Genomic DNA, 27,668 nt, shown 5'->3' with positions numbered 1-27,668 from the left:
GTTCTTATGTTCGAATACATTTGGGTTAACATATATTGAGCAGTGTAGAGATACAATCTGTTTATCCCAGACAGTGGCTGATATTGGGCAAATGGCACTGACCATTTACCATTGGCATCAATTAAAGGTGCTGGGCTGACTGCGGGCAGTTCAAGCAACTGTTGGCAAATTGTTAAGCAAGAGAACATGTCATTAAGACCTTTTTAGTCCCCAGCCTGTGGCTTTCAATTGCTGCCTGCAAAGATGAAACTCACCAGATTGCTGTGTACTTCAGCCAGATCAAACAATTCGAATGCTTTCCAGTTCTGACAAAGGGGTCATCGACCCAAAATGTTTACTCTGCTTTCTCTCCTCAGATGCTGCCTGACCGCTTGAGATTTCCAGCATTTTCTGTTTTTAATTGCTTTATTACAGACCACTTACCTCATGTTATCTATGCAGTAGTCAATTTAAAGTGACTGCCAATCTTTGATTCCAATTTATCCAGGCCAGATCCATTCTCAAGCCACTGAAATTGGCCTTCCTCTAAGTTATTTTTACTCTAGATTGCTCCCTGTCCTTTTCCATAGCTAGTCTAAACCTTATGATACTGTGATCACTGTTCCCTAAATATTCCCCTCCTGACACTTGCTCTACTTGACCCACCTCATTCCCCAGATCCAGCAATGCCTTTTTTGACAGACTGCAAACATACTGATCAAGAAAGTTTTCCCCCTTTCTGCCCTTTTGCTATCCCAGTCTATATTAGGATAGTTGATATTCCCCATTATCCCTACTCTAATTCTTGCACCTTGATTTCCCTGCAAATTTGCTCCTCTATATCCTTCCCACTAGTTGGTGGTCTTTAGAATACACCTAGTAGTGTAATGGCATATCTCATTTCTCAATCTAACCAAATAGATTCTGTCCTTGGCCCCACCTGGATATCCTCTCTTTAGCACTGCAATAATCTCAATCAATACTGCCACTCCACCACCTTTCTTTCTTTCCTTCCCTATTGTTTTTCAACACCTTAGTGCCGAAATTGTCCCTTTCCAATAAGGCTACTGACTGCTGGAGAGCGACGGCCACGGGTGGTGGGGAGGGGCCGCCTTTTTAGAAATTGCCCTTCCCCAGGAGCGGACCGGACCGGTTTCCCACTGCGGCATGCACTCGCCAGCCCCTTGCCGTCTGGTGGGGACCTCCTCGTGACGTTGCCCCATGGGAGTGGCCCAGCCAACGCCAGTGTGGACGGCAATTTCTATCCCCTTATATCCAGGTATATTTAATACCCAATCCTGCCCTTTTTTTGAGCCAGGTCTCCGTGATCCCCACGACATCATATTTCCATGTGTCTATTTGCACTTGCAGCTCACCAATCTTATTTATCATACTTTATGCATTCACACACATGCACGGTGACCTCCTTGTATTCTCCCAAGTCTGACCCCACCTAATACTGTACTATTTCTTACTCTAGTACTATATGTCTCTCCCAATCCTTTATGCACCTTGTTTCTCCTTTTTAATGCTATATTCATCCTGTCAAATTGGTTTAAACCCTCCCTAACAGCACTGGAAGGTCTGAAAAAAGCAAATTCAAATTTATCCACTGACATAACAGCCAGATGCATGGATGTACACAGCCTCAAATAGCCACTTATTTTATGCAGATACAAGAAAGGAATTCTGATGGTTTTTGGGATGGACATAATGCTACACTGCATAAGACAAGTAATGTAAAGTATGTCTTGGGCAATGTTAAATCATAATCCCTTATGCACATCTGATGCTGTTCCTTAATACAAAAACCTTGAGGTGCACTATCTAGCCAGAAGATATTTTATTCTGAATGCCCAGAAAATGTTATGAATCAAAACTAAAAAATAGAGATGACCATAATTCTGGGTTGAAGAAACCATGGAAGAGGTGGGAAATAGTTACCACAGAAAAGCATTTGGCAAAGCTTTTCAGGGTTGTCTGAATACACCAGCCGTAACCATATGTTTGTGCTGCTAGATATTGCATTTGCTGTAGTTCAAACTTTCCCAGCAGCTAATATGACCACTTTAAAATGGGGTTTTCAGAACAATGTTTTCTAAAAATGCAGCGTGACAGCAATGTTGTTCTTTGGGTGTGTACTTTTGAGGGGAGACAGACAGCTCTTTTAAAAGATGTACTTTGCACATCATATCTACAAATGCACAAGATTAAAAGCACCAGTGGATTTTTTAATTAATTTGGCATACTCTCCAGAAAGAAAACAGGTTTCACAGTGTGGTTTCTTCAGAAGTTTAAAAACTCCAGATTGCACATAACTGAACATGTCCAATATTTAAACACATGAATAGACAGGAACAGAACTACATTTTCTCTAGATTTAAAAAGAGTATTTTGATTCTTGAGTTTTATAAAAATATGAAATTGTTGATTTTTTTCATTGAATCATTACCCTGCTTGTGACTTTGTTGTAAAGAGCTTCTGGATGGCTTTGGTATAACAAGTGAGAGCAGAAAAAAAAATAGAAGAAATTACTTCACCCCCTACGTTTTGTTTCCCTTTAATGGAAAAAAAGTCAAAATAACACAACTATTCCACGCAAACCAAAACGAAGCAGATCATAATGGCACACGTGACATTGGATGTCATGGTAGATGGCAGGAATGACTGAAAAAGCCTTTAGATTTGAAACGGATCACAAGCCTTTTGTTGTAAGGAAGAATAAATACTTTTAATCAGTGCTCAGTCAGGGTCGTAGAGTGCTGCCTGGGCATTCCACATCAAGCAAGAAAAAAATCCTGACATCCCATACACATAAAATTGATGGTAGATATGGGGAGTCATATGGTCAAAATGAATCTGCCCTCTTTCACACTTCCCCTACTGCATGGAATAGATGAGTAACTTTTGAGGATTGAAATATTTTTAAAAAATTATTCTGGACAAAACTCTGCAAAAAAGAATGGATTATGGAGACAAGAGACAGAATGTGGAAGACACATTAACCTGTGTATATATATATATCATTCTAAATGTTTTGAAATGCAGATGAGGCAGCCTGAGTGAAGGATTTGCAAAATATTCTAATTTGACAGAATATTTTGTTGTTAAAATGCTATTTACAATGAAGTTACTGCAAGTGTTTAATTCCTAGCCTGAATGTCACCGGTTCAAATTCCAGGGACAACGGTCAGTCAAACTCTATTGTCTGAATTAGGAATTTCTTAAATTCTCAGGCTGCTACAAATTGGGTAGCTTAATCATCATGATTTTATGCTGTGCAGCTACCCGATTATCAGATTTCAATAAACACATAGCATTAATTTAAACAACAGGGTGATTGGTAGATGAGTCAGTATTTTCTTTCACTTCAACTTGACAAGATAGTTTCTGAGCGATGGTGCAACAATTCCATTGGGATTATTAATGGGAGTCAGACTCAGAATGGCAGCACTTATTTTAAAATCTGCAATTGAATGAAAAATTGAAACAAAATAGCAAGTCTTTTTTTTTACAAATTAAAGCTTGGATTGGGCAATTTAAGCAAGATACACTTAAAAAAGAATTGCTGTGACATTACCAAAATTGGCTAGTAATCCTATGCATCACAATGGGAAAAACAATTGAGTAAATGAGGTAATAAAAACAGACCCTTCCAGGTACATTCCTTAGCAATAACTAACATGATCTGTTCTATTATGCAGTTTTTAAAAAGTTTAAACCGTGTATGAAAACTAAGATACTCAAAAGCTCACAGCAAACTTGCAGCATACTAACTTGTTTTTTTTAACGGGCTGTGTTAAGTGATTACTGGAACTGCTAGTTTCCCCCAGATAAAAGGCCTGTCAAATCCAAAACCCTTTGCTTACAATACCTATAAACGGTCCCTGTAATGGTCCACTGCACTTTATCTGAACATCTTTCATCTGATTCATTCTTCTCAGGTAGGCAGGGGCTGGCCTGTCATCACAGTGCTTCAGGGTCACAGGCCATTTGAAGGTTTGTAATGAATTCTACAGCGATCCTTGAAGACCTTTAAAAAGTAAAGTTTAAAAAAAACTGCAAGTTAAAAAAAAATTTCAAATCTTTACCCACTCTAATGTACTTCTTTCACCAATCCAGATTTCCCTTCACAACTCCAATTATGAGATTGTAGAACAAGTTGTGGATTTCTTCTCTGTTAGGAAGTGCATTGCTCAATGCAGAACTGAGTCATGCAGATCAGGAAGGTTTGAGGTTTGATTCTTAACCTGTTCTGAGATAGCTAATAAACTACCTAAAGTGGTGATAGCAGCATTACAAAATAGCTTCAGTGGCCTTGAGTTTGGAAGAAAAAGGAAGTATGAATGCTGAACAAGAACAGGATTGGACTTGGCTACAACATGCTCCATGGTCAAATAGCATGTCTACACTCACTGTCCAGTCTCATGCATGAAGAATAGAAAATTGGGCGAGGTAGAATAGGTCCAGAGTCCCAGCATGAGTTGGTACCTTCAGGAAGAGAGAGATGAGAGTTAGAGGAGAAAAATGTAGTCGCAAGAGCTGATTGCCAGAGGTGAGGTGAAAGAAGCCATCCTCAATTTTAAGGCAGTATTCGACTGAGTACGGCATCCTAACCTCAACTGGAAAACTCTCCAGTTGTACCCGAGACAGAGGAAGATGGTCAGCTTGTCAGAGACCAACCATCGCAGCCGTAGGACACTGCTACAGGAGTTCCTCAGGGCAGTGTCCATGGCAGCCTACAGCAGGATCTGGACAATATTTGGGCCTGGGCTGACCAAGTGGCAGAGAACATTTGTGCCACATAAATTCCAGGTAATGACCATCTCCAACAAGAAAAAGCCCAACAATTTCCCCCGATCTTCAATTGCACCATCATCACCGAGCTCCTCAATATCATTTTAGTGCGGGTGGCATCCGCCCCTGACCAGAAACTGAAATAGACCAGTCATATCAACACTGCCTACAAAAAGCAGGGCAGAGGCTGGGTATTGTGCGATGAGTGGCTCACCTCCTGATCGCATGAAGCCTTTTCACTAAGTTCAAATCAGGAGATTGATGGAATACTCACCACTCACCAGGACAGATGCAGCTCAATATTCAAGAAGCTCAACACCATCCAAGGCAAAGATAACTGTTTGATTGCCACTAAATGCAAAATCAACCACTGGAGCACTGTAGATGCAGTATAAACTATCTACAGGGTGCACTGCAGCAACTCACTAAAGTTACTTTGATAGCACATCCTGGCTTGGACGTACACCATTATTCCTTTACTACTGGCTCAAAAATCCTTCAATTCCCCACCTAACACCATTGTGAAATACCATCACCTGAAGGACCACTGCAGTTCATGGAGCAGGTCCACCACCGTCTTCTTGGGGATGGACAATAAATATGGTCTTGGCAGCATCGCCCATAATCAGAGAACACATTTTTCAAAAATCATTAGATAACCAACTAAAAGAGATGCCCTGTACCTTATGAGAAGTCTAGCTGAGGTGACGAGATGAGGACATACTGAGCACCCAACAGTGCCAAAACATTTGTTACCAGATGAAATGCAGAGGTCTTGTTCAGAACTGTAGTGTTGTTTGTTCAAGATAACCATATAATTGCTATATTATTTATGTTGGGACTCCTTTACTAACATGGTTTCCCTGATAGATGTATCTTGATTTTCTATTCATTCATTGTTAGGAATCAGTGAAGCTATTAGTCAGAATTTGTGCTGGCGGTACTATGGACTGCAAAACACAGTAAACAATGTAATCTCGGCAACAACAAAAAACCTAATTTAGCCAGCCTGCATATTTATTTGATGAGTTAGTTCCCATGCAATTACACTCTAATATCCCAACATATGAATACTATAAAGAGAAATACAAAAACAGTCTCTACCTTCCAACTTCTGTCATTGACAACCTCTTCAACATTTAATTCGGACTGCATCAATTTCAACTGAAACATAAATAGACGACAGAACATTTATAATACAAGTGTAGAATATTTTACAACACATACAGTAACTGCATAATGAAGGATGCTTCAGATAGTGAAGTGTTTACACATACATGACTTATTGGAGACTTCAAAAACATGTGCAATTTTACATGCAAGTAGCAGAAGTAATATACTCCTTGTTAAAGGTTGTGCCAAAAAAGGAGCCTTATATACTAAGATTCCCTCCTGTTAGCATGTCCCTTTAGAAAGCATTGTATAACTTTTCAATTACAAGGGTTGAAGATGAGAAATATGAGCACACTCAATTACCCAACTGTAATCCACAAACATACAATTTAATAAACATCAGCCCAATTAGCTTCTAAATACAAGTTTATTAAAGAAATATCCAGATGATTTGGGGTGAAACCATTTAAAGCGACAGACATCACCATTTCTATAGAAATTCAAGCATGTTGTTTCGAGGTGTTCCATTTTAATATGTTTCATATCACCACACAGAAACCCATTATCCTTTTCTCCTCTGCATTATAACAGTGACTACACTTCAAAAGTACTTATTTGGCTGTAAAGCACTTTAGCACATCCTGAAGTCATGAAAGGCGCTATGTAAAAACAAGTCTTTCTTTACTCAATGTCCACTCTGAATTGATCACCTTGTAAAATGCTTTCTGTACGCAATGCACGCAACATAAATTTAACATAGCCCTTTCCCGTTCGGAGTTTTACCAGTTCAGCCCTGTTTACAATGTGGAATCAAAAATTGCTGGTCACGGGAATGTGGGAAGGGAGGACCTTGAGGCAATCACTATCACTAGGGGATTAGTGCTGGACAGGCTAATGGGACTCAAGGTAGACAAGTCCCCTGGTCCTGATGAAATGCATCCCAGGGTATTAAAAGAGATGGTGGAAGTTATAGCAGATGCATTCGTTATAATCTACCAAAATTCTCTGGACTCTAGGGAGGTACCAGCGGATTGGAAAGCAGCTAATGTAACGCCTCTGTTTAAAAAGGGGGGCAGACAAAAGGCAGGTAACTATAGGCCGGTTAGCTTAACATCTGTAGTGGGGAAAATGCTTGAAGCTATCATTAAGGAAGAAATAGCAGGACATCTAGATAGGAATAGTGCAATCAAGCAGACGCAACATGGATTCATGAAGAGGAAATCATGTTTAACTAATTTACTGGAATTCTTTGAGGATATAACGAGCATGGTGGATAGAGGTGTACCGATGGATGTGGTGTATTTAGATTTCCAAAAGGCATTCGATAAGGTGCCACACAAAAGGTTACTGCAGAAGATAAAGGTACGCAGAGTCAGAGGAAATGTATTAGCATGGATCAAGAATTGGCTGGCTAACAGAAAGCAGAGAGTCGGGATAAATGGGTCATTTTCGGGTTGGAAATCGGTGGTTTGTGGTGTGCCACACGGATCGGTGCTGGGACCACAACTGTTTACAATATACATAGATGACCTAGAAGAGGGGACAGAGTGTAGTGCAACAAAATTTGCAGATGACACAAAGATTAGTGGGAAAGCGGGTTGTGTAGAGGACACAGAGAGGCTGCAAAGAGATTTAGATAGGTTAAGCGAATGGGCTAAGGTTTGGCAGCTGGAATACAATGTCGGAAAATGTGAGGTCATCCACCTTGGAAAAAAAAAACAGTAAAAGGGATTATTATTTGAATGGGGAGAAATTACAACATGCTGCAGTTCAGAGGGACCTGGGGGTCCTTGTGCATGAATCCCAAAAAGTTAGTTTGCAGGTACAGCATGTAATCAGGAAGGCGAATGGAATGTTGGCCTTCATTGCGAGGGATGGAGTACAAAAGCAGGGAGGTCCTGCTGCAACTGTACAGGGTATTGGTGAGGCCGCACCTGGAGTACTGCATGCAGTTTTGGTCACCTTACTTAAGGAAGGATATACTAGCTTTGGAAGAGGTACAGAGACGATTCACTAGGCTGATTCCAGAAATGAGGGGGTTACCTTATGATGATAGATTGAGTAGACTGGGTCTTTACTCGTTGGGAGTTCAGAAGGATGAGGGGTGATCTTATAGAAACATTTAAAATAATGAAAGGGATAGACAAGATAGAGGCAGAGAGGTTGTTTCCACTGGTCGGGGAGACTAGAACTAGGGGGCACAGCCTCAAAATACGGGGGAGACAATTTAAAACCGAGTTGAGAAGGAATTTCTTTTCCCAGAGGGTTGTGAATCTGTGGAATTCTCTGCTCAAGGAAGCAGTTGAGGCTAGCTCATTGAATGTATTCAATCACAGATAGATAGATTTTTAACCAATAAGGGAATTAAGGGTTATGGGGAGCGGGCGGGTAAGTGGAGCTGAGTCCACGGCCAGATCAGCCATGATCTTTTTGAATGGTGGAGCAGGCTCGAGGGGCTAGATGGCCTATTCCTGTTCCTAATTCTTATGTTCTTATATTAACAATGGAGTCAAAGTCGTTCCCATTAAAGTTTTTTTTCCCTTTACCTTCGGTGTACCCCAAAAATACAATCTGAAAAAGAGGAAGAATTTTTTTTTAGTTCAATGATCGCAACCAAGGTGGTGCTGAGGCTACAACTGGCCTCAGTGCCTTGAGTTGGGGGGTGGGGGAAATCAGCCAGGGTTTGTATGTGTGTGAACATCAGGTGAGAATAGGATTATGGTCAAATATGAAATCCACCACAGTCAAATCGCCCATGAAGACTCACTGTTAAGATTGAAATATGGTCAATAGGCACTTGGACAAGGTGTCAAGAGGTCACTCAGAATTGGTGGAACATTATGGCAGCATAAGTCCGTGCCTTCAGAATGGGAGAAAACTGGAGCTAGGAAAAAGTTGAATTTCCTTTTTTTTGTATTTAATTTTAGTTGTGATTCTATAACTTAAAACTGAGCCTGGTCTATGCAGAGGTTCAGTGGCCCAACCAGTGCACCTCTGGAGCCAAATTCTCTTAGGCCTGTGATGCCCAGTAAAGTCCAGGTTCATTCATTCATTCATAGTACAGGTTGGACCTCTCTGGTCCGACACCCTCGGGACCTGACCAGTGCTGGAACAGAGAATTTTTCAAACCACAGGATTCACACCGAGCCTAGGCTTACCGGTACTGATGATAGCGCCCGGGCTCCTGAACGCCTCTGCCACGCTCTGGCTGCGAAACTCAGGCCTCGCTCTCTCCCTTGGTGCTGGTTTGTTGCTCTTTTTTTAAAAAAAGTTGTGTCGCCCCGTCCCCCCCCGCCCGCCCCCATCCCCATCTCCAGGTAGTTCGAAACGAGATGGAGGCAGCTGTCGAGTGCCGACTCCGAAGCTGGATTTGTGCATTTTTTGTGCTTATACGCAAATCTATTCAATTCAGTTGCAAGGTGTGTCGTGGTTGGGACCAACGACCCGGAAGCGTTCTGCGAATGCGCTGCGCAGAAAGCCACTGCGTAGCATTTAGTCGTTGTCTACAATCACGCCTCACTGAACAGCGCGGGAAACTGAGACACCACCCACGCCGGGACTGATACCGAACCACAGATGTTTCCGGATTATTAGAGTCCCGGACTGGAGAGGTACAAACTGTACGTCAGCGGTAACAGTCTTATAAAGATCAGATACTTTGAACTATAATTTGTATGCAATCATATATTGACCGCTCTCTAATTTTTGCAAAAACTTAAAATATTTATATTAAATAATTTGGGTAAGGAAATTAGGGGAAAAGAGCATCAACTATTTCAATCAATTTTTATAAAACATGATCATGCAATATTAAATTGATGACAAAGTAAGTTACACCAACATCAGTTCAGGAATGTTACTTAAAAGTGGAATTAAAGCATTATACATATTTATTATACTTTATTTTTGTAGTTGTGAAAAGTAAGGAAAATTTTACTTTCAACATTCACATTTTACTGTGTGATATGTGTGACTGTACAACAGATTGAGATTAACAAAATGGCATGCAATGTGTCACTATTCACTTGCATTAAAATAATGCTGATCAACTTTGATAAAACTAAAAAGAACACTTCGGGGGTGATTTTTGGCAGCGTGTTCAGGTGCTAAAGAGTCTTTGAGGTGGCCAAGGTGGGATCTTGAGCTGAAACCCATATTTAGCACAAGACACCAGCTTGGTCAAGGAGTTGAAGCCTGCATTAGGAAGGGCCATTAAGGGGCTGATAGCAGGCATTTTAACCTCATTACAGAGGTTGCATGGGATTTTGGTGGCCAGCGCATGTCCTAAAGCCCTCTCTGATCAGTGACCAGCAGTCTGGGAGTAAACATGGCGTGATAATGGATTTCAAGTGCGACTTAAAGGGATACTCATCATTTCATACAAAAGCAAAAATACTGCGGATGCTGGAATCTGGAATGAAAACAGAAAATGTTGGAAATCTCAGCGGGTCAGACAGCATCTGTGGAGAGAAAGCAGAGTTAACGTTTTGGGTCGATGACCCATCGTCTGAACTGGAGAGTGTTCGGAAAGAACACATTCTTAAAGGAGCACTGAAAGGAGGAGGGGAAGAAAGAACAAAAGGGAAGGTCTGTGATAGGGTGGAAGGCAGGAAAGATTAGAAGACAAAAGGGATGATGGGCCAAATTGAAATGGTAATGCCAAGAGATAGAAAAACATGAGTCAAGATAGGGTGTGAATGGCGGGATAATGACCAGCTGCCATTAGAGACAAGGAGTAAAAAAAGAAACAGGCTCAGGGAAGGGAGCCAGAGCATAATCAGTCAGTGCTTCTTAAGAATGTGTTCTTTCCAAACACTCTCCAGTTCTGACGAAGGGTCATTGACTCGAAATGTTAACTCTGCTTTCTCTCCACAGATGCTGTCTGACCTGCTGAGATTTCCAGCATTTTCTGTACTCACCATTTCATGTTCACTTGCGGCTGGAGCTGTGAAGAGGACCTCTGAAACACATCGGGAGACTTTCTGTGACAATTTGTCAAGACTTCACCAACACTATCAACATTATTCTGCAAATTCTCTGATGACTTCATCGAGTAAGTGCTGTGCTACTCCACCTTATATTAGTCATCAGGAGAAAGGGAGTGCTTGATCATGGGCATCATGCTAGGGGGTCCCCCTTGGTCACGATGAGGAATGGGAAGAGGACATGAAGCCAGGCAGAGCAGCAACAGCTGCTGCAGGAGAGGGGCAGAAGGGTGAGTAGGCGTCTTTCCCCCCTCTGAGTACAGGACATTCCTCCTCCTCTCAACCTCCTCCACCAGGACCTCCAGTGCTGCGTACGAGGACCTGTGCGCCCTCTCTATCAGTCCGTGATCCATCCTGCAATGTGCTGCTGTGTGCTAGCCAGAGCACTCCACACCTTCAGTGGAGTGGGTGTGAGGAGCCCACAGATACTGCTCCATGAAAATTACATCTAATCAGCACTTGAGTGCTAAATCTCCAGGTTTCTGGTTTAGCACCTCCAGGCAAATTAAAATTATGGTAATCAGCAATTAGAATTAAAATTGTGCGCTAAATCCAGACAGGTGTTTCTTATTAACCCCCAATTAGTGCTTGTTTTCACCCTTAAGCCAAAATAATCCCCTTATCTGTAAAGAGGTTGTAATTAACAAGTACTCTGGATTTATTATTGGGAATTACTATTGCAAAATAGAACTTAAAGTTGGAATTGGAATTCAGCCACAGCATACTCTGTGTCCCAGTGTTGGGGATGTTTGAGTGTCCATGCAGCAGAGCTTGGTCTCCAGTCGTCTTGGTTAACCCTTGCCACCGGATCAAGATCTAGCTCTGTCAAGCCCGTGTGGTGGCTGGTGCAATGGCCACCCCACGTTAAAAGAATCCATGCACAGGCATCTTCCACCCTTCAGTACATAGTTTGGGACCTAGAATGTCAGGTCCCTCATTGAAACACCTGTGAATTCATCATTTTCTGGTGTGGAAGCAAGTCATCCTTGATACGAGGGACTGCCTAATACTATACTCTTCAGAGAAGTGACAAAGCAAAAATTTGCACTTGCAACCCTCCCTCTTGTGTTACTGAAAGAGATGTGAGAAGTAGCCAGCAACATCTCCACAAAGATGAATGGAAAAATTAAGATGAGGACAGCAGAGCACTTGGGGAGAGCGGAGCATTTAAAAGCAGCGTGGGAAACCGGCAATGCAGCAGAGCACATTGGGAGAGCGGATACAAAAAAACGAGGCGTGATGTCACAGGACAGCAGGTAGGTGATTAGTTGGTGTGTATTAATGTTTTTTTTCCCCTCCAAGCCAGATCAGTGGTTTAAATCAAGAGCAGGAAACTATAACGTACTTTATTGCATTAATAACTAAACTAGATAAACCAATCAATATAACTATAAATAATCATTGAATAAAGACTTTAACTAATTAAATCAATAAAACAAGGTTAGACTAACATATGGCAGAGCAGGTTGTGTGTCTGGACTGCAGTATGTGGGAGTTTGTGGACAGCGAAACTGTCCCGAGCAAGCATATCTGCAGATGTCGTCTCCATCTTGAAACTCTCCGGCTCAGAGTCATTGAGCTGGAGTGCGAGTTGGAGACACTCCAACACACAAGGGAGGGGGAGGAATTTCTGGACAGTTTTATCCAGAATACAATCACACCCCAGAGGAAAGCACAGGTTGAGGAAAAGGAGGTGTTACTGTTAGGGAGCCAGGTAGCGGGGATTTAGGAGAGGTTGAGAAGGAGGTCCTGCAGACACTGGTCCTGTCCAACAGGTACAATGTACTCGCTACCTGTGAGGACAAGGAGACAGACTGCAGGGAGGACAGCCACAATGCAGACTAAGGCACTGTGACTCAGAAGGGTGTCCAAGGGTGGACGGGGGGGGGGAGAAAGAGCAGAATAGAAATGTGATAGTGATAAGGGACACTATAATTAGGGGGATAAATAGCGTCCTTCTTGCGAAGAACGAGAATCCGAGAATCCCAAAGGGTGCATTCCGGGGTTAAGGATATCCCACGAGGCTGGAGAGGAACTTGGAAAGGGAGGGGGTAAATCCAGTTGTCGTGGTCCATGTTGGAGCAAACAACATAGGTAGAAACAGGGTGGAGGTCCTGCTGAAAGAGTAAGAGGAGTTAGGCTCTAAATTAAAAAGCAGGACCTCGAGGGTAATAATCTCTGGATTATTGTCTGAGCCACGTGCAAATTGGCATAGAAGCAGACAGATCAGGAGAATTAACACGTGGCTAAAAGGCTGGTGTGGGAAAGAGGAGTTCCTTTTCATGGGACCAATTCTGGGACAGGAAGCAGCTGTATTGACAGGATGGGCTCCACCTGAACCGGGATGGGACCCGTGTCCAAGCAGACAGGGTAAATAGGGAGATGGCGAAAGCTTTAAACTAATAAGATGGGGGAGGGATCTACAAGAAATGTAATTAGCCTATATATACGCAAAACATGACAGAAGAGCAAAGGAAAGAATAAAGTAAGGGAGGACATTGATGGCAAGGGAATAAAGAGAGTTATAGAACATGATGGTTAAACATAAAGTAAGAAGAAATCCTATTAAAAATGAGTTAAAATGTCTGTATAGCAGTGCACACAGCGTCCATAATAAAACAGGGGAGCTGGAGGCAATCATGCTTGTGAGGAATCGGAGACAGTAGGGATTACTGAAATGTGGCTGCAGAAAAATCAGGACTGGGAATTAAACACTGCAGAGTATAATATATGTAGAATAGATAAAGAGGGGAAAAGGGGAGGTGGAGTAGCTGTATTTATTCGGGATAACATAATGGCAGTAGAAAAAAGTGACGTAGCTATCAGCAAGACAAAAACAGAATCCATATGGATAGAGATAAAAAGATAATCTCAGATCAATCACACCCAATAGTGAAAGGGAGTTGGAGGAAGAAATATGCAGACAAATTAAGGAAAAAAATTAAGGAAAAAAACATCGAATAATAATCATGGGGGATTTCAACTACTCCGATATTAATTGGATAGAAGAGGTAAGTAAAGGAGATAAAGGAATGGAGTTCCTACAATGTGTACAGGACTCCTTTCTAATATGTAAAAATCCCAACAAGGGAGGATTCACTATTGGATCTAGTAATGGAGAATGAACCACAGCAGATAAGAGAAGTAAATGTAGGGGAACATCTCGGCAATAGTGACCATTATATAATCTGCTAGGACATGGGTCCCATCCCGGTTCAGGTGGAGCCCGTCCCGTCAGTACAGCTGCTTCCTGTCCCAGAACTGGTGCCAGTGTCCCATGAAAAGGAACTCCTCTTTCCCACACCAGCCCTTTAGCCACGTGTTAATTCTCCTGATCTGTCTGCTTCTATGCTAATTTGCATGTGCTCGGGCAATAGTATTTAAGATGATAATTGAGAAAGACATAAGTATGACGAAAACCAGGGTAATAGATTGGAGGAAAGATGATTTTGAGGGGCTGAGAATAGAACTTGAGAAAATAAAATGGGCAACAATATTGGCAAATAACGATGTAGAACAGCAATGGGAAACATTTAAAACGGTATTCAACAGAGTGCAGGACCAATATATTCCGCTAAAAGGAAAGAACAAACTAAACACTAATGAGACTCCATGGATGAATAAAGTCATAAGGGAACAATGAGGGTAAGGAAAGAGGCATATATTCCGTACATAGGCAGCAGGGGAGTGCATGATAAGGGAGAATACGAAGATATTAGGAGAGAAATCAAAAAAACAAGTAGGAAGGCAAAGAGGAACTATGAAATTAAATTATCAAGGATCATAAAACAAAATAGTAAAATATTTTACAGGCACATCAATAAAAAAGGAAGTTTGGGATGGTGATTGGGCCATTAAGCGATAGAGTAATACCACAGGTAATGATAGAAAGATAGCAGAAATATTAAATAATTATTTTGCTTCAGTATTTACCAGGGAGATAGAACAGGTGGACATGACATTGGATGATGAGATTAGTAATGAGATAAGTGCATTTAAAATAAAAACAGGAGCTATATTAAATAAACTAATCAAACTGAAAGAGGATAAAACCCCTGGTCTGGGTGGATTGCATCCATGCATTTTAGAAACATAGAAATTAGGTGCAGGAGTAGGCCATTCGGCCCTTTGAGCCCGCATTACCATTCAATAAGATCATGGCTTATCATTCAACCTCAGTACCCATTTCATGCTTTCTCTTCATACCCCTTGATCCCTTCAGCCGAAAGGGCCATATCTAACTCCCTTTTGAATATATCTATTGAACTGGCCTCAACAACTCTCTGCGGTAGAGAATTCCACAGGTTAACGACATTAACAACTTCTCTTCATCTCGGTCCTAAATGGCTTACCCCTTATCCTTAGATTGTGACCCCTGGTTCTGGACTTCCCCAGCATCGGGAACATTCTTCCTGCTCTAACCTGTCCAATCCCGTCAGAATTTTATATGTCTCTATGAGATCCCCTCTCATTCTTCTAAACTCCAGTGAATACAAGTCCAGTCGATCCAGTCTCTCCTCATATGTCAGTCCTGCCATCCCGGGAATCAGTCTGGTGAACCTTCGCTGCACTCCCTCAATAGCAAGAACGTCCTTCCTCAGATTAGGAGACCAAAACTGAACACAATATTCCAGGTGTGGCCTCACCAACGCCCTGTACAACTGCAGTAAGACCTCCCTGCTCCTATACTCAAATCCTCTAGCTATGAAGGCCAACATGTCATTTGCCTTCTTCACTGCCTGCTGTACCTGCTTGCCAACTTTCAATGACTGATGCACCATGACACCAGGTCTCATTGCACCTCCCCTTTTCCTAATCTATCACTATTCAGATAATATTCTGCCTTCCTGTTTTTGCCATCAAAGTGGATAACCTCACATTTATCCACATTATACTGCATCTGCCATGCATTTTCCCACTCACCTAACCTGTCTAAGTCACCCTGCAGCCTCTTAGCATCCTCCTCACAGCTCACACCGTCACCCAGCTTAATGTCATCTGCAAACTTGGAGATATTACATTCAATTCCTTCATCTAAATCATTGATGTATATTGTAAATAGCTGGGGTCCCAGCACTGAGCCCTGCTGCACCCCACTGGTCACTGCCTGCCATTCTGAAAAGGACCCATTTATTTAGACTCTCTGCTTCCTGTCTGCCAACCAGTTCTCTATCCATGTCAATACATTACCTCTAATACCGTGTGCTTTAATTTTGCACACTAATCTCTTGTGTGGGACCTTGTCAAAAGCCTTTTGAAAATCCAAATACATCACATCCACTGGTTCTCCCTTGTCCACTCTACTAGTTACATCCTCAAATAATTCTAGAAGATTTGTCAAGCATGATTTCCCTTTCATAAATCCATGCTGACTTGGACCAATCCTGTCACTGCTTTCCAAATGCTCTGCTATTTCATCTTTAATAATTGATAAAAATTAATAATTTTCCCCACACCCGATGTCAGGCTAACTGGTCTATAATGCCGTGTTTTCTCTCCCTCCCTTTTTAAAAAGTGGTGTTACATTAGCTACTCTCCAGTCCCTAGGAACTGACCCAGAGTCAATAGAATGTTGGAAAATGATCACCAATGCATCCACTATTTTAAAAGAGATTGCAGAGGCATTACTACATATTTAATAATGTTAGAAAAAGGTGTAGTGCCAGAGGACTGGTGAATAGCTAATGTAATACCTATATTTAAGAAGGGGGATAGAACATGTCCAGGGAATTAATAGACTAGTCAGCTTAACATTGGTTTTATGAAAAATAATAGAATCCCTACTAAAGGAGAAAATAGAAGAATATCTAGAAACCAAAAAGGAAAGTCTTGCTTCACCAACCTCATTACATTTTTTGAAGAGATAACAGAGAGAGTAGACAATGGTAATTGAGTAGATGTAATTTGTCTAGATTTTCAAAAGGCCTTCGATAAAGTATCCCATAATAGACTGATGAACAAGGTAAGAGGATGCGAAGTCAGGGGACAAGACATGTATTAATCAAGGACAGTCAGCATGGATTTGTCAAGGGAAGGTCATGTCTGACTAACTTGATTGATTTTTTCGAGGAGGTAACCAGGAGGGTTGATGAGGGCAGTGCGTATGATGTAATGTATATGGATTTTAGCAAAGCATTTGATAAGGTCCTACATGGCAGACTAGTCACGAAAGTAATACCCCATGGAATCCAGGGCAAAGTGGCAAGTTGGATCCAAAATTGGCTCGGAGACAGGAAGCAAAGGGTAATGGTTGATGGGTGTTTTTGTGGCTGGAAGGCTGTTTCCAGTGGGGTTCCGCAGGGCTCAGTGCTGGGTCCCTTGCTTTTTGTGGTATATATCAATGACTTGGACTTAAATGTTGGGGGTATGATTAAGAAGTTTGCAAATGACATTAAAATAGGCTGTGTGGTTGATAATGAAGAAGAAAGTTGCAGACTGCAGGAAGATATCAATCAACTGGTCAGGTGGGCAGAACAGTGGCAAATGGAATTCAATCCGGATAAGTGTGAGGTAGTGCATTTGGGGAGGTCTAACCAGGCAAGGGAATACACATTAAATGGTACAACACTGAAAAGTGTAGAGAAACAAAGGGACTTTGGAGTGCAGGTCCACAGATCCCTGAAGGTAGTAGCAAGCCAGGTATATAAGGTGGTTAAGAAGGCATATGAATACTTGTATTCCATGCCTCGACTAATAAAGGTAAGAGCAAGGAGGTTATGCTTGAACTGTATAAAACACTGGTAAGGCCACAAGCTGGAGTACTGTGTGCAGTTCTGGTCACCACATTACAGGAAATATGTGATTGCACTGGAAAAGGTGCAGAGGAGATTTACAAGAATGTTGCCTGGACTGGAGAATTTTGGCAATGTGGATGCAGAGAGTATATTTCTACTCATAGGGGAAACCAAAACTAGGGGACATAGTCTCAGAATAAGGGGCCGGCCATTTAAAACTGAGATGAGGAGGAATTTCTTCTCTCAGAGGATTGTAAATCTATGGAATTTTCTGCCCCAGAGAGCTGTGGAAGCTGGGTCATTGAATATATTTAAGGTGGAGATAGACAGATATTTGAGTGATAAGGGAATAAAGGGTTATGGCGAGCGGGAAGGGAAGTGGAGCTGAGTCCATAATCAGATCAGCCATGATCTTATTAAATGGCGGAGCAGGCATGAGGGGCCAAGTGGCCTATTCCTGCTCCTATTTCTTTTGTTCTTATGATTGGAGATGCTGGGTCTGTTTTCTTTGGAAAAGAGGAGGCTATGGGGAGACCTGATTGAGGTGTATAAAATTATGAGGGGCCTGGATAGAGTGGATAGGAAGGAGCTGTTTCCCTTGGTAGAGGGTCAACAACCAGGGGGCATAGATTTAAAGTAATTGGGGGAAGGTTTAGAGGAGATATGTGGGGAAATGTCTTCACCCAGAGGGTGGTGGGAGTCTGGAACTCACTGCCTGAAAGGGTGGTAGAGGCAGGAACCCTCACCACATTTAAAAGATACTTGGATGTGCACTTAATGGACCCAAATTTAGCCCACCCGTTTTTTTCGGCGCATTCACCGGAGATGCGCCGATTTCCTAGGGTGAAAACGGCGCCGAAAAGATCTCCCCGGATTCTGGCCGCTCTGTGGCCTCTCCCATGGCTTGGCGTGGTCTGTCCATTAGGGGGCGGAGCTAGGACCTTACGCGAAAAACAGTGCTGGCAGCTCAACGCATGCGCACTGGAGGTTTCGCGCATGCGCAGTAGCTCCTGCCCCCAGCCGTGCTGCAGCGTGGGACCCGATGTGTCCTGCCCCTATCCCCAGCCAAGTGGCTTCACGACGCGCACCGGGCTGGCTGCTGGAATAGTCAGAGAGAGAGAGAGTCAGATCGCTGGAATAGTCAGAGAGAGAAAGAGAGAGAGAGAGAGAGAGAGAGAGAGAGAGAGAGAGAGAGAGAGAGAGAGAGAGAGAGAGAGAGAGAGAGAGAGAGTGAGTCAGTTCCCTGTGCTATCCCGCCCGCATCTATCTCCGGCCAAGTGGCCTCTCGCCCCGGCCAGCCCGCTGACTTCCCAGGCCCAAGTTAGGAAGGTAGGACTTAAGTTTTATTTTTTTATTTCTTCTTGATGGTTTTTATGCTTCTTGAATGTTTAGTGCTTTGTAAGGTCCTCGCCGCTTCCCTTCCCACCCCCATCTCTGGCTACCTGCGCTGATTTCTTAACTCTCCGCAAGGGTTTTCTGTGCGGCCACATATGCTGCCCTAAGTTAGTTTGGAGTAACTATTAGCTGTCCCAAGTGGCTTAAATGGCCAAAACTGGCGTAGGTGGCTGGTAACGCCTCCTTTTGAAAAAAAAGTAAACTAAACCAAAAAAATCCTAACTAACTCAGTTACACTGGCACAAATTGAATGTGCAAAATGGGGATTTTTAAGATACTCTAGAAAAAGCAAGTTGCTCCAAAAAAAACCGGAGCAACTCCGGGCCCAAAATGCCATAACCTACAGGGCTACGGACCAAGAGCTGGAAAGTGGGATTAGGCTGGATAGCTATTGGTCGGCCGGCACGGACATGATGGGCCAAAATGGCCTCCTACTGTGCTGTAAATTTCTATGATTCTATGGTAAGTAGCAGAATGAATAGCTAGCTAGCTTCAAGACAGAAAGCAGAGAGTAGGGATAAAAGGTATCTAATCACAGTGGCAGAAGGCGGCTATTCGGCCCGTCGAGCTCATGCGGGCTCTCTGCAGGAGCGCTTCAGCTAGTCCCTGCCCCCGCACCCCATGCCGCCCTTTCCCCGTAAGCCTGTAAATTTTTTTCCTTCAGGTACATCACCAATTCCCTTTTGAAAGCCGTGACTGAGTCTGCCTCCACCACCCTTTCAGGCAGTGCATTCCAGATCCTATCCACTCACTGTATAAAAACATTTTTCCTCATGTCACCTTTGGTTCTTTTGCCAGTTACCTTAAATCTGTGTCCTCTGGTTCTTATATCCAGGAATATTTAAAACCCAATCCTGCCCTTTTTTGAGCCAGATCTCAGTTATCGCCATCATCATATTCCTATGTAGCTATTTGCGCCTTAAAACGTTAAAAGAACTCACGCACAGGTATCTGCCACTTTGTTAACATGAAGTTCGGACCCGGAACATCAGGACCCTCATGGATAACTCCAACAGCGACAGGTCGGAACGCCGCACCGCCATAGTTGCCCGGGAATTTAAGACGCTTTGACATCGACACCGCCGCCCTAAGCGAGACCCGGTGGGCAGAGGAAGGCCAGCTCAAGGAACAAGGTGGAGGTTACACCTTTTTCTGGAAAGGAAAACCGGAGGAAGAAAGCTGTCTTCACGGAGTCGGCTTCGCCATCAAAAATGAGCTGGTCGACCGCCTCAAAGACTCCCTGCAGGGTTAACGAACACCTCATGACTTTTCGACTCACCCTATCCCGGAACCAATGCGCCACAGTCATCAGTATGTATGCCCCAACATTCGATGCAACGGACGAGACCAACCTTGAAAAATCCCTGCAGGCGACAAATTGATCCTCCTAGGTGACTTCAATGCCAGGGTCGGCAAAGACACAGCCCTCTGGGGAGGCGTGATTGGCAGAGAGTGGGTAGGGAAAGCCAACTCCAATGGTACCCTGCTCCTGACAAAATGTCTAGAACATGAACTTCTCATCGCCAACACCCTGTTCCGCCAGAGGGACAAATACAAGGCATCGTGGCAACACGCTCGCTACAAGCACTGACACCTGCTCGACTATGTCATCGTCCGGGCCAGGGATCGCAAGGATGTGCGCATCGCCCGCGCCATGACAGGAGCTGACGACTGTTGGACGGACCACCGCCTAATCCGATCCATCATCGACATTAACATAGCCCCAAAGCGGAGGGGACAGCAGAAGCAGTGCCGCAAAAAAGTCAATGCCGGGGCACTTAAAAGATCCAGCTAAGAGAGCCCTATACAACCAGTGCCTCACAGCTAATCTGGTGTGCCTTGATGACCCCGAGATGCTAAATGCCCACAGTGCTTGGTCTGCCCTCCAGGCCTCCATAACCAGTGCCTGTGAAGAGACACTTGGTCACTCAACCAGAAAACACCAGGACTGGTTTGATAAGAATGATCAGGAGATCGAAGAACTAATAGATCGCAAGTGCAAAGCATTTCTGAGCCTCAAGCAACAACCCAACTCGGGAGCTGCAAAGCAACATTACAGACGGCTCACGGCTGAGGTCCAACAAAAAACCTGGGACTTAAAGAACAGGTGGTGGATGGAGAAAACACAGGAGATACAACAACTGTCCGACAGCCACGATATGCGAGGATTCTTCATCGCAGTCAAGGCCACCTACGGTCCAAACTCCCAAGGCCCCACCCCACTCCTGGCCAAGAACGGGGAAACACTCATCAAGGACACCGAGGCTGTCAGGGCCCGCTGGAAGGACCACTTCGAAGATCTCCTCAATCGAGACTCTGCCTTTGACTCGAGTGTTCTCGACTCCATCCCACAGCATGTGACCCGCCACCACCTCAGTGAGACCCCAATGTTGCAAGAGGTAGGAAAAGCCATAAAACAGCTCAAGAACAAGAAGGCTACGGGAGCGGATGGAATCCCTGCTGAGGTGCTAAAGTATGGTGGAGAGGCGCTGTTGGCGCGGATACATGAACTCATCTCTCTCATCTGGAGGGAGGAGAGCATGCCGGGAGATCTCAGAGATGCAGTGATCGTGACCATCTTTTTAAAAAAAGGGACAAGTCCGACTGTGGCAATTACAGGGGAATCTCCCTGCTATCAGCCACTGGGAAAGTTGTCGCTAGAGTTCTCCTCAATGTCTTCTCCCTGTGGCCCAGGAGCTCCTCCCGGAGTTACAGTGCAGATTTCATCCCCTATGGGGCACAACGGACATGATCTTTGCAGCGTGACAGCTGCAGGAAAAATGCAGGGAGCATCGCCAGCCCTTATACCTGGCCTTTTTTAACCTTACAAAGGCCTTTGACACTGTCAACCATGAGGGTCTATGGAGCATCCTCCTCCATTTCGGATGCCCCCAAAAGTTTGTCTATAGTGTATGTAGGCACCTTTAGAAATGACTTCACGAGGCAGGGTATGATACTTAAACTGTGTAGACCTGTAGTCCTTTATTTGCAGCTCCTGAGTGAGGACAACAAGCTGTGAGTTCCTTTTTATACTGGGTTACCTGCCGTGTGCAGGTAACCCTTAGGTCTCCAGCAGCAGGACCCTCTGGTGTACAGGTAAGGTGTGTACAATATAAGGGTATATTCATTGTGACATAACAGTGTTACAGACATCACACAGTAAACAGGCATGCATACACATTGTCAACATCCTTCGCCTGCTCCACGACATGCAGGCCGTGATCCTTACCAACGGATCCATTACAGACCCAATCCACATCCGGACCAGGGTCAAACAGGGCTGCTTCATCGCTCCAACCCTCTTCTCAATCTTCCTCGCTGCCATGCTCCACCTCACAGTCAACAAGCTCCCCGCTGGAGTGGAACTAAACTACAGAACCAGTGGGAAGCTGTTTAACCTATGCCGCCTCCAGGCCAGGTCCAAGATCACCCCAACCTCTGTCATTGAGCTACAGTACGTGGACGACGCCTGCGTCTGCGCACATTCTGAGGCTGAACTCCAGGACATAATCGACGTATTTACTGAGGCATACGAAAGCATGGGCCTTACGCTAAACATCCGTAAGACAAAGTTCCTCCACCATCCTGCCCTCGCCGCACAGCACTGCCCCCCAGTCATCAAGATCCACAGCGTGGCCCTTGACAATGTGGACCATTTCCCATATCTTGGGAGCCTCTTATCAATAAAAACATACATTGATGCGGAGATTCAACATCGCCTCCAGTGCGTCAATGCAGCCTTTGGCCGCTTGAGGAAAAGAGTGTTTGAAGACCAGGCCCTCAAATCTAGCACCAAGCTCATAATCTACAGAGCTGTAGTAATACCCGCCCTCCCGATGGCTCAAAGGCATGGACGATGTACAGAAGACACCTCAAGTCACTGGAGGTATATCACCAACGATGTCTCCGCAAGATCCTACAAATCCCCTGGGAGGTCAGACGCACCAACATCAGTATCCTCGTCCCCAGCATTGAAGCACTGACCACACTCGATCAGCTTCACTGGGCAGGCCACATGCCAGATACGAGACTCTCAAAGCAAGTGCTTTATGCAGAGCTCCTTCACGGCAAACGAGCCAAAGGTAGGCAGCGGAAGCATTACAAGGACACCCTCAAAGTCTCCCTGATGAAGTGCGACATCACCACTGACACCTGGGAGTCCCTGGCCAAAGACCGCCCTAAGTGGAGAAAGTGCATCAGGGAGGGCATTGAGCACACCGAGAGCGTGCAGAAATCAAGCGCAGGCAGCGGAAAGAGCGTGCGGCAAACAAGTCCCACCCACCCTTTCCCTCAACAACTATCTGTCCCACCTGTGACAATGTCTGTGGCTCTCGTATTGGACTGTTCAGCCACCAAAGAACTCACTTCAGGAGTGGAACCAAGTCTTCCTCGATTCCGAGAGACTGCCTATGATGATGATGATGATTTGTGCCTGCAGCTTAACAATCTTATTTATCACATTTTGTGTATTTACACACATGCACTGTAAACCTATCTTAGACCTTCTTGTATTTTCTCTTAGTCTGACCCCATCTAATGCTGTACTATCTCTTACTCTAATACTATCAGTCTCTCCCAATCTTTTCTGCACTTTGTTTCTCCTTTCTAATGCTACATCCTGGTGCCCATCCCTCTGCAAAATTAGTTTAAACCCTCCCCAATAGCACTAGCAAACCCCCCCCCCCGGCTGGTTCCAGCGCTGTTGAGGTGCAATCCATCCGACCTGTACAGGTCCCACCTTTTCCAGATCCGGTCCCAGTGTCCCAAGAATTGGAAACCCTCCCTCCTGCACCATCTCTCCAGCCATGTATTCATCTGCTCTAACCTCCTATTTCTCTACTCACTAGCTTGTGGCATCGGGAGTAATCCAGAGATTATTATCTTGGAGGTCCTGCTTTTTAATCTTTTTCCTAGCTCCCTAAAATCTGCCTGCAGGACCTCATCCCTCATTTTAACCCATGTCGTTGGTACCGATTTGGACCACGACCTCTGGCTGTTCACCCCCCCCCCCCCCAGAATGTTCTGCAGCTGCTCAGTGGCATTCTTGACTCTGGCACCACGGAGGTACTATATGATCCTGGAATCACCTCTGTGGCCACAGAAACGCCTGTCTTCTTGTCGTCATTTAGAAGGAAAATATCTGTTGCTTTCTTTACAAAAAATGCTGAAGCCTGGTTCAAATTGTCCTTAAAAGCTTAAATTATTTCCAGATTGAGATTTAGTAATTTAAAATATTTTTGTAAACACTATGGGCCCAAGTTTCCACATGATTTGCGCCTGATTTTTACGAGCAACTGGTGGAGAACGGACTATCTTAGAAATCGCAATTCTCCACATTTTTTTTTCTGCAGTTCTAGTCAGGTAGAACAGTTCTACTTTGGAACAGAATTTTTTCTTCAAAAGGGGGCGTGTCCGACCACTGACGCCTGATTTCAAAGTTTCCACAGTGAAAACGTACTCCAAACTAACTTAGAATAGAGCAAGTGAAGATTTTTGTAGAACTGAAAAAACCTGTTCTACACATTAAAAAATCAGGCGCAGGTTACAAATTAGGCGTCCAGAATGAGGTGGGGGGGAGGGGGGGAAGGGAAGTCATTAAATTCTGCAATAAATCCTTATTTATACTTCTACAAATATTATACAAATAAATCCAACTTGAATAAACATTTATAAGCAAAGAAAAGATTAAATAAACCATCTTCCTACCTGTGTGAAAGTGCTTCAGTCAGCTCAGCGATGTGGCGTCGTTCCCGCGAACGGGAGGAAGGGGCAGGCAGGCAGTAACCAGGCAGCAAGCAGCCTTCCACTTGAGATGGAAGCCTTACAGTCAGCTCAGCGATGTTCCCGCGAACGGGAGGGAGGGAGGGGCAGGCAGGAGTAACCAGGCAGCAAGCAGCCTTCCACTCGAGATGGAAGCCTTACAGTCAGCTCAGCTATGTTCCCGCGAACGGGAGGGAGGGAGGGGCAGGCAGGCAGTAACCAGGCAGCAAGCAGCCTTCCACTTGAGGTGGAAGCCTTACAGTCAGCTCAGCGTCATTCCCGCGAACGGGAGGGAGGGAGGGGCAGTAAGCAGGAAGCCTCAGTGCTGATGGCAATGTGGTTTTATTAAAAAATGTTCAAAAATTAAACAGCTACAAAGAACTACAAAAATGGCCGAGTGCCAATGTTTTCTTCACACTGCGTGTGCGCGAATGCTCCAACGCGCACGCGCAGCGTTGCCGGCAGGAAAAAAAATAATTTAAATAGTACCCGCCCCCTCCAACTTACAAAATTGGCGCGAGTGTAGGCTCCGCTCCCCTGGGCGCCGCACCAAACAGACAAGGAGCTGCAGGGCTCTCCAGAATCGCGAGTTTTTTTTCCGGCGCCGTTTTAGGCGCGAAAAACGGGCGTCCAGCTCGGTGGGGCGCCCGTTTTTTATCGTGTGGAAACTTGGGCCCTATAAATGTAACAATATTATTCTTAAATATATAAGCAGGTCACTTAAGTATCTAGTCTTTTTGAAGACTTAAGCAGCAGAGCATGCTCATTACCTGCAGTTTATCACCTGGCAGCTGGGTAGCACTACTAGTATAAAAGATCAGCAGCACCTCTGCACCAAAAGAAGACTTAAAGAGTGCAATTCTATTTTAAGCTTCATCCATTAATATATATTTTTAAGTTTGGCACATCCACATAGAAAATATCTCTGTAAACATGGTTTCAAAGGAAAGAAACTCTGGGAATAGGTGCTATGCATGCCTTACATTTGTTTGTTCTTTTCGAAGTTGTTTTATTAGTGTTAAATTGTCCATGTCTTTATATCTCTCTTCTCGTAGCTTGTTCACCATAGTGGAGGACTGGTTTATGCAGGTCTTTATGGCTTTTTCCCTACTAGTGTGAGCTTTCGTTAGCTAGAATGAAAAAGAGAGGAAGATAGGTACACAAAGTTTACCAACTTGTAGTATAGTAACATCCTTTCATTCGGTTCTGATTAATTCAAAATTTGCATTGATGTGGTAGACATAGATGCCAGAAAATGGACTGAGTTATGACTAAATTTTACCACACCAAGTAAACTTTAGAGAATCGAACAAGTTGGCAAGAATTAAGAACAAAAAATACAAGCAGCAAATTATAGATTTTTGAAATTGGAAACATGTTTGTCACTGGTACTTACACTTTAGGCCATTCTTTACATCCTTTATTGTAACTGAAAAAACATCTGTTCAGATTAGTTTTTTGGTGAACCTTACAATAATTGAGGTGATGTCAGTACAGGGAATGGAACATTTTCACACCAGATACAACAAGCACTCCCAAGTCATATAGAGTGATGCTGTTGGCAGAGGGACCCCCCTTGTTCTTGCCAGAGTCTCCGCTTGAGTTTGCCAAAAGCGGAGCCGACCCTGCCAATCCGGTGAGTGCCGTCGTCGTCGTCATCGTCGATTGTGGCATTCTGTCAGAGAATGCAACCGAGATACAAGCATTTGTCCGTGACCTGGAGCGGTACGTTATTGATTGTAACCACAGGGGGTGTGAATGGATGACCAGGTATGGTCTGGACCACAACTTCAGTCTTTTGTAAGTTGATTGCAATGGTGTCATCATCATCATCATAGGTAGCCCCTCGGAATCGAGGAAGACTTGCTTCCATTCTTAAAAATGAATCCTTAGGTGGCTGAACAGTCCAATACGAGAACCACAGCCCCCGTCACAGATGGGACAGATAGTCGTTGAGGGAAAGGGTGGGTGGGACAGGTTTGCTGCACGCTCTTTCCGCTGCCTGCACTTGGCGATGAGACTTGAGGTGCTCGGCGCCCTCCCGGATGCATTTCCTCCGCTTAGGGCGGTCTTTGGCCAGTGATTCCCAGGTGTCAGTGGGGATGTTGCACTTTTCAGGGAGGCTTTCAGAGTGTCCCTGTAACGTTTCCTCTGTCCACCTTCGGCTTGTTTGCCATGAAGGAGTTCAGAGTAGAGCGCTTGCTTTGGGAGTCTCGTGTCAAGCATGCGAACGATGTGGCCTGCCCAGTGGAGCTGATCAAGTGTGGTCAGTGCTTCAATGCTGGGGATGTTGGCCTACAGTGTCCCAACAAAATGCATCAATACCAGAGGAGTACATCCTCTTGCACAGATATCACATTTCCATTTTCCATAGCAGTCATCTTTATAACTCTGAGCAACCCTGCCAGATTTTGAGCTGTGCACTTATAGTGCTAGGAAATGATTTTAGACTACCCAAACTCATTTCACCTAGGACTCTAACAGCCAAATAGACTTTCATTTCATCAGGATTTAAACACAAGTTCCATGGATGTAAAGACTTTTCTTTTATGACTTAATTAGATGCTAATGAAATGAAGCTGGATGCAACTGTAACAAGCTCGAATGTCTCACAGATTTCACCTCCATGTTTTACAGTGACAATATTTAGGGAATTCTTCAGCTGACAATGCAAAACCCATATACTTTAAGAACTATATGCAGACTAATATTTAGTGCAGTTTTATTTTTTTTCGGCCCAGTTCATTCTAATAAAGCATGTGCTAACCACAAAAATACTAACCAATACCAGCTAAAGAAATCAACAGGCATCAACTAACTTGGCCATCTGTATCACCAGCTAATGGAAGAAAAACATGCACGTCACATGTTTGCATCCATCCCCTACACAACTCAGTATAGCATC

The 27,668-nt window shown here is 44.0% G+C and overlaps 1 protein-coding gene across 2 annotated transcripts in view; it reads right to left on the bottom strand.

Annotated features, from left to right (window-relative positions):
* Window positions 1–2,189: 2,189 nt before the first annotated feature.
* mix23 (mitochondrial matrix import factor 23) overlaps window positions 2,190–27,668 on the bottom strand; it is a 36,595-nt gene continuing 11,116 nt past the window's right edge. Inside the window, exons 3-5 of one of the 2 annotated variants that reach the window (XM_070893534.1) lie at window positions 25,747–25,893; window positions 5,881–5,940; window positions 2,190–4,012 (exon numbers count right to left, since the gene is read on the bottom strand). In XM_070893534.1, coding sequence (XP_070749635.1) covers window positions 3,962–4,012; window positions 5,881–5,940; window positions 25,747–25,893 — 258 coding nt within the window. In that variant the 3' untranslated portion in view covers window positions 2,190–3,961. Of the gene's footprint in view, window positions 4,013–4,044; window positions 4,471–5,880; window positions 5,941–25,746; window positions 25,894–27,668 lie in introns of those variants that run through there. The other variant, XM_070893533.1, reaches the window with a different exon arrangement.

The sequence above is a fragment of the Pristiophorus japonicus genome, chromosome 11, assembly GCF_044704955.1.
Source record: "Pristiophorus japonicus isolate sPriJap1 chromosome 11, sPriJap1.hap1, whole genome shotgun sequence".
Lineage (NCBI taxonomy): Eukaryota > Metazoa > Chordata > Chondrichthyes > Pristiophoridae > Pristiophorus > Pristiophorus japonicus.
The sequence above is the reverse complement of the archived record's forward strand: the minus strand, read 5'-3'. Positions and strand labels throughout refer to the sequence as shown.